The sequence below is a fragment of the Salvelinus sp. IW2-2015 genome, linkage group LG2 (assembly GCF_002910315.2).
Source record: "Salvelinus sp. IW2-2015 linkage group LG2, ASM291031v2, whole genome shotgun sequence".
In the NCBI taxonomy this organism is placed as follows: domain Eukaryota; kingdom Metazoa; phylum Chordata; class Actinopteri; order Salmoniformes; family Salmonidae; genus Salvelinus; species Salvelinus sp. IW2-2015.
In genome coordinates, this window is record NC_036839.1 from 2,252,003 (window position 1) to 2,264,022 (window position 12,020).

The following is a 12,020-nucleotide window of genomic DNA, read 5'->3' on the forward strand; positions in this document are numbered from 1 at the left end:
GCATTCAGAATTTTGGATGAAAAGCGTGCCCAAATTAAACTGCCTGCTACTCATGCCCAGAAGCTAAGATATGCATATTGTTAGTAGATTTGGATAGAAAACACTCTGAAGTTTCTAAAACAGTTTGAATCATGTCCGTGACCATAACATGTCCGTGATGGTGACCGTGACCATTTCGCCGAGGACCATTTGTCATCGGCGAAACCCCGAGGACAAACCACACAAACCATTTATTTCTGCGTTTTGTGTCGCGCCTGGAGGGTTGAAATATGATGGTCTGTGTTTGCTATCCTCAGATAATAGCATTGTTCGCTTTCGCCGTAAAGCTTTTTTGAAATCTGACACGTTGGCTGATTCACAACAAGTGTAGCTTTAATTTGGAATATTGAATGTGTGATTTCATGAAAGTTGAATTTTTATAGTAATTTATTTGAATTTGGCGCTCTGCATTTTCACTGGATGTTGGCCAGTTGGGACGCTAGCGTCGCACATATCCCAGAGAAGATAACTGTTGGAAAAGCGTTCCAGGTGAAGCTGGTTGAGAGAATGCCAAGAGTGTGCAAAGCTGTCATCAAGGCAAAGGGTGGCTATTTGAACAATCTCAAATATAAAATATAGTATATTTTGATTTGTTTAACTTCTTATGGCTGGGGGCAGTATTGAGTAGCTTGGATGAATCAGGTGCCTAGAGTAAACTGCGTGCTACTCAGGCCCAGAAGCTAAGATATGCATATTATTAGTCGATTTGGATAGAAAACACTCTGAAGTTTCTAAAACTGTTTGAATGATGTCTGTGCGTATAACAGAACTCATATGACAGGCAAAAACCTGAGAAAAAATCAAACCAGGAAGTGGGAAATCTGAGGTTTGTAGGTTTGCCTATCCAATATACAGTGTGTATGGGGTCATATTGCACTTCCTAAGGCTTCCACTAGATGTCAACAGTCTTTAGAACCTTGTTTCAGGCTTCTACTGTGAAGGATGAGAGAATGAGAGCTGATTGAGTCAGGGGTCTGGCAGAGTGCCACGAGCTCACTCAGGCGCGCCCCCGTGAGAGGTAGCTGCGTTCCTTTTCGTTTCTGAAGACAAAGGAATTCTCCAGGTGAAACATTATTGAAGATTTGTTAAAAACATCCTAAAGATTGATTCTATGACATGTTTCTACGAACTGTAATGGATTTCTTTTTAATTCTTGAATTTAGATTTTTTAACTAAACGCGCGAACAAAAAGGAGGTATTTGGACATAAATTATGGACTTCATCGAACAAAACAAACATTTATTGCGGAACTGGGAGTGCATTCCGATGAAGATCATCAAAGGTAAGTGAATATTTATAACGCTATTTGAGTTTTGTGACACCTCTCCTTTGGAGAATGGCTGTATGTTTTTCTGTGACTTGGCGCTGACCTAACATAATCGCAAGGTGTGCTTTCGCCGTAAAGCCTTTTTGAAATCAGACACTGTGGTTGGATTAAGGAGAGGTTTATCTTTAAAATGGTGTATAATACTTGTATGTTTGAGGAATTTTAATTATGAGATTTATGCTGTTTTGAATTTGGCGCCCTGCAATTTAACTGGTTGTTGGTTAGGTGGGATGCTAGCGTCCCACATATCCCAGAGAAGTTAAAAGGTTCCCAGACTGTTTCATTACGTTGTGGGAACAGTCTGGTGAGAACATTGCGGGGACATCACAAAAGGTATTGTTGGATTCGGGCTAAACTTTGAACATTGAGATATTAAATACATGGTAGATCAGAAGCATAGAAGATAAGGAGTGAAAGAGACTGGGTTTTATGTCAGAAGTTAATGGTTTTCTGTGGAAAGAGATGGCTTTGGAATGTGTTGGGTGGAGATCTTGGAAACTAACAATTTCACTAAAGGAGAGAGGGTAATGTATAATGTTTATATTATGTCAGGATATGTTACTGAGGGAGAGAGGGTAAATGTATAACATTTACATTGTCAGGATATGTTATTGTTAGCCATCAGGGATACTCTGGGAGGAGAAGAGACACAGTTTTGTATCAATAACCATGACAGCCTTGAGGTGGGGAGGAGTGAGCACTTTGGGGTAGAGGTCTGGTTAGATTTAGTGAGGAAGAACAGATATCTCTAAAGTTCTGTCTAGCAACAGAGATGCATTGGATGTTCAGTTGTGGAGGACGAGACTCGGCCTAGGAGAAAGGGTTAAATATCAGTGTTTGTGTGACATTTTTTTTTGTCTGAATTACAGCTGTAACGACCCTTTGGGAAGAATTAAACTATATATATACCTACGTGGGTGATTGAAAGACGAACTTTGTTGCCGGTTGTCGTGGTAATATAATGAAAGTTTAGATGCGATCACCATATAAGCCTGGAAGGAGGAGAGATGACTAGAAACGATTCGGTTGGCCGTTTTATGTATGGATTAATTGTCGGAGTAGAGGTCCTTGTGCATTTCAGGTAAAATAACAACAATGTTTATATCCCAGGACACATTTATTTGCAAGCTAGCTAAATAGGACAAATTAACGTTAGCTAGCAAGTGCAAGCTAACTAGCTAAATTGCCATACATGTTTAATGCTTTTCGACCTGTCCCCAAATTAATGTCATTGGTTCAGAATTTGTTTTGATATTTTAACCTGCGTGTCGTGATTGCGTTTGGTGGGGGCAAAATACATTTATGCACGATAGCGCACGATGGCGCACGCGCGCAGCCGGTTTGGGTTCCGTGTAAGTCTCGCTGCACAAACGATTGTCATCGTACTTTAAATTGAGAAATTATGTGACTAAACTGAATGAGAAGAAAATACACTATGAAAAAATAAATCTAGGGCAAAAAGGCAAACTTCATTCATTGCATCAGAAAGCTCATTGATCACAAAACTCACTGATATTGCCAACTACTTCAATCATTTTTAGGCAAGATTAGCAAAGTTAGGCATGACATACTAGCAACAAATGGTGACACTACCCATCCATGTATAACTGATCAAATTATGAAAGACAAGCATTGTAATTTTGAATTCCGTAAAGTGAACGTGGAATAAGTGAAAGAAATATTGTTGTCTATCACAATGACAAACCACTGGGGTCTCACAACTTGGATGGAAAATTGGATAACAGCGGACAATATTGCCACTGCTATTTTCCATATACAGTGGCAAGAAAAAGTGTGTGAACCCTTTGAAATTACCTGGATTTCTGCAGAAATGTGATGACCAATTTATGCAGAAATCCAGGTATTTCCAATGGGTTCACATACTTTTTCTTGCCACTGTATTCAATCTAAGCCTACTAAAAAGTTTGTGCCCTCAGGCCTAGAGGGTAGAAAAATTAATTTTGCTCCCCAAGAAAAGTAAAGCCCCCATTACTGGCTCAAATAGCTGAACAATCAGCCTTTTACCAACTCTTAGTAAACTTTTGGGGGAAACTGTGTTTGATGAGAGACAATGCTATTTTACAGTAAACAAATTGAAAAGAGACTTATTGCAAGCTTATAAGGATGAACATTCATCAAGCTAAACACTTCAGTCATCAAGTTTACTAAGAGTCATTTGTGAGGGAGAAATTGATAAAACGATTGTTGGGCTGTATTGATAGACTTCAGTGTGGCTTTTGACATTATCGATCATAGTCTGCTAAGGGAAAAACATGTGTTTTGGCCTTACACCCCCTGCTATATTGTGAATAAAGAGTTACCTGTCTAACAGAACACAGGGGGTGTTCTTTAATGGAAGCCTCTCTAACGTAAGGAATTTCCCAGGGCAGCAGCCTTACATTTTTCAATCTTTACCAATGACATGCCACTGGCTTTGAGTAAAACCAGTGTGTCTATGTATGCGGATGACTCAACATTATACACGTCAGCTACTACAGTGAGTGAAATCACAGCAACACAAAGAGCTGAAGTTAGTTTCAGAGTGGGTGGCAAGGATTAAGTTAGTGTTAAATATAACTAAATCTCGTAACATATCATGTGGAAATTGAGCAAGTTGATGTGACTAATGGTCAAAACATGTTGATACAACAGTAGCTAAGATGGGGAGAAGTCTATCCACAATAAAGTGCTTTTTAACAACCATCAAGAAGGCAGGTCTTACAGGCTCTAGTTTTGTCGCACCTGGCCTACTGTTCAGTCGTGTGGTCAGATGCCACAAAGAGGGATCTCGGAAAATTACACTTGGCTCAGAACAGGGCAGCACAGCTGGCCCTTAAATGTACACTACCGTTCAAAAGTTCGGGGTCACTTAGAAATGTCCTTGTTTTTGACAGAAAAGCATTTTTTCCCCATTGAAATAACATCAAATTGATCAGACATTGTTAATGTTGTAAATGACTATTGTAGCTGGAAACGGACGATTTTTAATTGAATATCTACATAGGCGTACACAGGCCCATGAACAGAAACCATCATTCCGGTGTTCCAATGACAAGTTGTGTTAGCTAATCCAAGTTTATAATTTTAAAAGGCTAATTGATCATTAGAAAACCATTTTGCAATTATGTTAGCACAGCTGAAAACTGTTGTCCTGATTAAAGAAGCAATAAAACTGTCCTTCTTTAGACTAGTTGAGTATCTGGAGCATCAACATTTGTGGGTTCGACTACAGGCTCAAAATGGCTAGAAACAAAGACCTTTCTTCTGAAACTCGTCAGTCTATTCTTGTTCTGAGAAATGAAGGCTATTCCATGCGAGAAATTGCCAAGAAACTGAAGATCTCGTACAATGCTGTGTACTACTCCCTTCACAGAACAGCACAAACTGGCTATAACCAAAATAGAAAGAGTGGGAGGCCCCGTTGCACAACTGAGCAAGAGGACAAATACATTAGTGTCAAGTTTGAGAAACAGATGCCTCACAAGTCCTCAACTGGCAGCTTCATTGAATAGCACCCGCAAAACACCAGTCTCAATGTCAACAATGAAGAGGTGATTCCGGGATGCTGGCCTTCTATAAAAAAAAAAAATGTAAAGCCATGTTCGACACGATAACCTAAACATATTGACCAGCTCCAATAAACAGACTCGTGCTATACGGTAGACCAATCTCAACTCATCTCTCGGTATGTCCAACCCACTCATTATTTCAGCCAATCATGGCTAGCGGAAGGTTGCTCCCTTTTTCTGTGGCTAAACCATCTAGGCTCGTAATTTAACCATTTTACCATTTATGGCATACAAGTTTGATATTAAGGTACATGAAAGTTCACATGTTTGAAAAGGCATTTCTGCCAAAAAACACATTTTGATCAAAATAAAACATTTATTTAACTTTCAAACAGCTCTCCTGTGAAGTCGTGACTTGCGACATACACCTAGTTTCCTGAAAGGGGTCACATATGAACTGTAACTCAGTAAAATCTTTGAAACTGTCGCCTGTTGCGTTTATATTTTTGTTCAGTGTCGATAAATGCAAATTTTTCAAGTGCGGGCCTTGTGTTCTAAAAATACGATTCTGTGCTTCTAACTTTGTGTCAAGAGTTTAGGGAAGGCGCTTTCCTGTTTCACCTTTGGGATGAATTGGAACGCCAGCTTCGAGCCAGGTCCATTTGCCAAACATCATTGCCAAACATCAGTGCCCAACCTCACTAATGCTTGTGACTGAATGGAAGCAAGTCCCCGCAGCAATGTTCAAAGATCTAGTGGAAAGCCTTCCCAGAAGAGTGGAGGCTGTTATAGCAGCAAATGGGGGACCAACTCCATAATAATGCCCATGATTTTGGAATGAGATGTTCGACGAGGTGTCCACATACTTTTAGTCATGTCGTGTATATGGAATTGTTTTAAGAAGTCATACTAAGGATAATTTTCATATTTGATTTAGAATTTTAAGACCCCTTAAAAAATATATATTACCACTATTAGCCCATACATACACATGGAACAACAGATTCACCACATGGAACAATGGATAGTCCCCCCCAAAAAATCGAAAGGAAATTTGTTCTGAAGTCTATCCTATATCTGAGAGATAAGAAAGATCAGGAAACATAGTTAAAACATATATATATCCTCTTATTTTTGTAACTAAACAGTTCATATACTTCCATACATTATTTCAAATGGTACAGGGAAACATTCCGACAAGTCTTGTGCGGCCTGTGGGCATCCTAGAGCAAAACCAACATGTAAGTGTTCGTGAGAGTCTCGCCTTTACACAGACGGGTCATATTAGTGTGTAGCCCAAACCAACGATTTTGTGAGAAGACCGAGATGTCTTATATTCTGACAAACACCGCTCTAGCTGTCACCTTTCACCGCAGATGCGGAAGTGTTGCGGATGCGGTGGATTGAGACGCAACCAATGCAAACATATCTCCAGCTTAAACTGACAGATTTTTATGGGGATTATTTTACAATTATGCTCATTTTATTTCACCAGGGGCGCAGACATCGACCTTAGGGGGTTAACGTGAAGCAGAGAAGTTAATCATAAATGTATGCTTATCAACAGAGTTGCAGAGGATTTTATGATATTTTAGACGATCAAGAGACTAAAATAAGGTGAGACAGGTAGCACCCCACCTAGCGTTATCTGCACAAATAATGGGTATAGGCTGTCGATATTCGTGTTAATCACAGTCATAAGCAACTTCGACATTGGGAATATGGAGTATGGTGAATTGTGGTCAAATCTCTTTGTTTGATTTCTCGAGCCATCAGTTTCCTTGCCCGTTAGCCATGACTGTAGACAACTTAATGTCAACTGGCGCGATTGCAAACCTTTCAAACAGTCACACACAGCAGCTAATCATAAGCAAAATAACACATGGAACATCTTATATTACTGAAAATGGGCTTTGTTGTAACTTACACAGTACCAGTCAAAAGTTTGGACACACCAACTCATTCAAGGGCCTTTTCTTTATTTTTTTACCATTTTCTAAATTGTAGAATAGTGAAGACATCAAAACTATAAAACAACACATATGGAATCATGTTGTAATAAAAAAGTGTTCAGCAAATCAAAATATAATTTATATTTCAAATTCTTCAAAGTAGCCACCATTTGCCTTGACAGCTTTGCACACTCTTGGCATTCTCTCAACCAGCTTCACCAGGAATGCTTATCCAACAAACTTGAAGGAGTTTGCTGAGCAATTGTTGGCTGCTTTTCCTTCACTCTGCAGTCCAACTCATCCCAAACCAGGTCATCTGATGCAGCACTCCATCACTCTACTTCTTCGTCAAATAGCCCTTACACAGCCTGGAGGTGTGTTGGGTCATTGTCCTGTTGAAAAACAAATGATAGTCCCAATAAGCTCAAACCAGGTGGGATGGCGCATGGATGCAGAATGCTGAGGTAGCCATGCTGGTTAAGTGTGCCTTGAATTTTAAATAAATCACTGACAGTGTCAGCAGCAAAGCACCCCCACACCATCACAACTCCTCCTCCATTCTTCACGGTGGGAATCACACACGTGGAGATCAGCTGTTCACCTATTCTGCTTCTCACAAAGACACGGCGGTTGGAACCAAAAATATCTTCTTATTTCTGGTGTCCTTTAGTAGTGGTTTCTTTGCAGCAATTCAACCTTGAAGTCCTGATTCACACAGTGTCCTCTGAACAGTTGATGTTGAGATGTGTCTGTTGCTTGAACTCTGTGAAGCATCTATTTGGGAAGCAATTTCTGAGGCTAGTAACAGTAACAGCAGAGATAACTCTGGGTCTTCCATTCCTGTGGGGGTCCTCATGAGAGCCAGTTTCATCATAGCGCTGGATGGTTTTTGCAACTGCACTTGAAGAAACTTTCACATTTCTTGACTGACCTTCATGTCTTAAAGTAATGATGGACTGTCGTTTCTCTTCGCTTATTTGAGCTGCCATAATATGGACTTGGTCTTTTACGAAATAGGGCTATCTTCTGTATACCACCCCTACCATGTCACAACACAACTGATTGGCTCAAAAGCATTAAGGAAAGAAAGAAATTCCACAAATTAACTTTTAACAAGGCACACCTGTTAATTGAAATGCATTCCAGGTGACTTACATCATGATTGAGAGAATGCCAAGAGTGTGCAAAGCAGTCAGGACAAGGCAAAGGGTGGCTACTTTGAATAATCTCAAATATATTTGGATTTGTTTAACACTTTTTTAGAAATTACATGTGTTATTTCAAAGGTGATGTCTTCATTATTATTCTACAATGTAGAAAATAGTACAAATAAAGAAAAACCCTTGAATGAGTAGGTGTGTCCAAACGTTTGACTGGTACTGTACATAATTATAAACTCCCTATCCTGTAGATTAGTGTCAATCTCAAGACAATGAAAACCAAAAAACATAGGAATGTATTTTTCAGCACCTGGAACTAAATTTGCTTGCTATTGTGACATCATGGTGACCTCTCGTATTCTTTCCAACTTTGCTATGCAATCAAAGAGTGGTTGCTATGCAGGCTTAACATTCTTGTCAATTGCTAGCTATTAGCCATCGACCGCAAACACAATCAGTCACACTACCTGCATTTTGGTTTGCTTTAGCGGTTTTCAATTGACATTTGTAAATATTCATAATAATGATGCTGATGCATTATTCGCCTGGCTGGCTCAGTGAAGCTGCTGCCTCGTTAAGACATTCTTTACTCTCTATGGTAGGCTACAGGGGAGATTAAATTTTTAAATTGCAACTTTGTTGCAGAGGTCGAAAAGGCAGACAGCAAGGTTTGAACAAAACCCCGCGGTTGCAAACCAAGCGCTAGTTTAGAACCAAGGGGAATTAATGTGTTTAATAACGCCTTATTGCTTTTCTCCACATTTGCCGTGGCATATCAAGAACCACATAGAGCTACTTGAAATAGAACATAGCCGTGGTATATCGTCTCATATGCACATGGCTGGAATTCAAACTACCTGGTTTATAAAGTTAAATACGATATAGCCTACAGCCCAGTTCTATGAGTGTTAAACGTTCCAATCTAGACAATAAAAATATATCTTACAACACTGAATCAAAGAAAACAAACTAACTCTGATACTCCCTCCGTACCACCAGTACTCTTAACAGTGGTAGAGAAAATAACACCGTTAAAACCACTGCGGTTATGACTATGGGTTTTGAGTTTCCTGTCTGTCACATTTAAAAGGACAATATGCCGGGAGAGTGAGTCTGAAATGATACCATACTCCCCACATACCAATGCTAGATTCACTCCACAGGACTGACCCAAACCGTACTAATCTGACTCTGCTTTTTATTTCCCTATTGTTCTTTCCAGCATGGTTCCAACAATTATGGCAGATCTGTAACCAGTTTCTGCTCATTAGTGTGAAAACATTAATAGTGGACCATATTTATAGAGAAGGATTTTCTATGAGACACAGCTAAACTCAGAAGAACGGGATATAGGGAGGGATAGAGAGAAAGAGATAAAAATTGAAATAAAGAGAAAGAGAATGAGTCTGACCTCCAGATGACGTCGTAGACGGGGTCAAGACAGAGGCCAAAGCCCTGCAGGTCCTCCTGCTCTGAGTCATTGAAGGTGCGGCAGCTGCCATCCAGCTTGTTGATCAGCAGGCATTTAAAGGGTGGGGGCTCCGACACTGAGGTGGGGACTAAGCCTGGTACGGACACAGAGAAGAGGTTAATTAAAGGCACGGTGTAGTCAAAAACGTGATTTACCTGTGTTTTATATACATTATGAGGTTAGAAATAAAATGGTGAAATGATAATGCCCTTTTAGTGTAAGAGCAGCTGGAAAAGATGGGCTGAAATTTGTGCCTGTTTTGGTGGGATGGAGTTTTTGTATGCCTGGTGACCATCAGCAGGCGGTAAATTAGTTAATAGACCATTAAGAAAGAGCATTTAAACCTCTCTGCCGATAAGAGCCAGTTTTCCCCTCCCCACTCAGACAGTCCTAGCTAAATCTTCGCCTGAGAAATTGCCCTTCGCTATGAAGCATGTATTGTTACTTTTTGAGAAGTTAATTGAAAACAATCACTGTAAGGTACTTAATTGTTGCCCAGAAATGATTTAATATTGAAATAACAACTTTAAAGTGGAACTGACAGCATTTTAGCTACTTTGCAGTTATGAAACAGAATCATATATATCAGTCAAAAAGATACAATTCCCAGTTGATGCTACAAAACCAACTTCATAAGAGGTTTCTCATTGACGAGGCTCTAGAGGAGCAAGTTGAGAGCTTCAAGTTCCTTGGCGTCCACATCACCAAACTAACATGGTTCAAGCACACCAAGACAGTCGTGAAGAGGACACAATAAAACCTATTCCCCCTCAGGAGACAAAAGATTTGGCATGGGTCCTCAGATCCTCAAAAAATATTTTACAGCTGTACCATCGAGAGCATCCTGACGGGTTGCATCACTCCCGGGTATGGCAAATGCTCGGCCTCTGACCGCAAGGCACTACAGAGGGTAGTGCGTGCGGCCCAGTACATCACCGGGGCCAAGCTTCCTGCCATCCAGGACCTCTATACCAGGTGTCAGAGGAAGGCCCTAAAAATTGTCAGACTCCAACCACCGTAGACATAGACTGTTCTCTGCTACCACACGGCAAGCGGTACCGGAGCGCCACGTCTAGGTCCAAAAGGCTTCTAAACAGCTTCTACCCCCAAGCCATAAGACTCCTGAACAGCTAATCAAATGGCAAAACAGACCATTTGCATTGCCTCAACCCCACCCACTTCTACGCTGCTGCTACTCTATTATCTATGCAGGGTCAATAACTCTACCTACAGTTGAAGGCGGAAGTTTACACTTAGGTTGGAGTCATTAAAACTTGTTTTCAACCACTTCACAAATTTCTTGAACCTTTTACGGCTAGGGGTTCCGCTAGCGAAAACATCAGGTGAAATTGCAGAGCGCGAAATTCAAAATAAAATAGAAATATTTAACTTTCATAAAATCACAAGTGCAATACACCAAAATACAGCTTAACTTCTTGTTAATCCAGCCACCGTGTCAGCTTTCATAAAGGCTTTACGGCGAACCATGCTAAGCAAACCATGCTATTATCTCAGGACAGCACCCCATCAAACAAACACATGACAATCATATTTCAACCCGCTAGGCGTGACACAAAACTCTGGAATAACTATATAATTCATGCCTTACCTTTGAAGATCTTCTTTTGGCACTCCAATATGTCCCATAAACATCACAAATGGTCCTTTTGTTCCTATAAATCCGTTGTTATATCCACAAAATGTCCATTTATTTGGCGCGTTTGATTCAGAAAAACACCAGTTCCAACTCGCCCACATTATCTAATAAGTTAACTGTAATCTTGGTCCAAACATTTCTAACAACATTCCTAATCCAACTTTAGGTATTTTAAAATGTAAATAATTGCTAAAATTTAAGACGGAATAAACCATGTTCAATAGCGGATAAAATGAAAGTGGAGCGAGCGCAAGTCGGTTAGGAGATTTACCTTGTGCATGACAATTAATTTTTCCAACAATTGTTTACAGACAGACATTATTTCACTGTATCACAAGTTTACATACACCAAGTTGACTGTGCCTTTAAATAGCTTGGAAAATCCCAGAAAATTATTTAATGGCTTTAGAAGCTTCTGATAAATTATGTCAATTAGCCTGAGTCAATTGGAGGTGTACCTGTATTTGAAGGCATACCTTCAAACTCAGTGCCTCTTTGCTTGACATCATGAGAAAATTAAAATAAATCAGTCAAGACCTCAGAAAAGAAATTTTAGACCTCCACAAATCTGGTTCATCCTTGGGAGCAATTTCCAAATGCCTGAAGGTACCACGTTCATCTGTACAAACAATAGTACGCAAGTATAAACACCATGGGACCACGCAGCCGTCATACCGCTCAGGAAGGAGAACGCGTTCTGTCTCCTAGAGATAAACGTGCTTTGGTGCGAAGAGTGCAAATCAATCCCAGAACAACAGCAAAGGACCTTGTGAAGATGCTACAGGAAACAGGTACACAAGTATCTATATCCACAGTAAAACGAGTCCTATATCGACATAACCTGAAAGGCCGCTCAGCAAGGAAGAAGCCACTACTCCAAAACTGCCATAAAAACAGCCAGACTA

At 40.1% G+C, this 12,020-nt stretch overlaps 1 protein-coding gene across 22 annotated transcripts in view; it reads right to left on the reverse strand.

Moving 5' to 3' along the window:
* The window catches only part of LOC111973092 (E3 ubiquitin-protein ligase MYCBP2), a 309,758-nt gene that overhangs the window by 148,817 nt on the left and 148,921 nt on the right, over positions 1-12,020 (reverse strand). For all 22 annotated transcript variants that reach the window (XM_024000406.1, XM_024000384.1, XM_024000447.1 and 19 more), the window contains one exon: positions 9,399-9,552. In XM_024000406.1, coding sequence (XP_023856174.1) covers positions 9,399-9,552 — 154 coding nt within the window. The remainder of the gene's footprint in view (positions 1-9,398; positions 9,553-12,020) is intronic.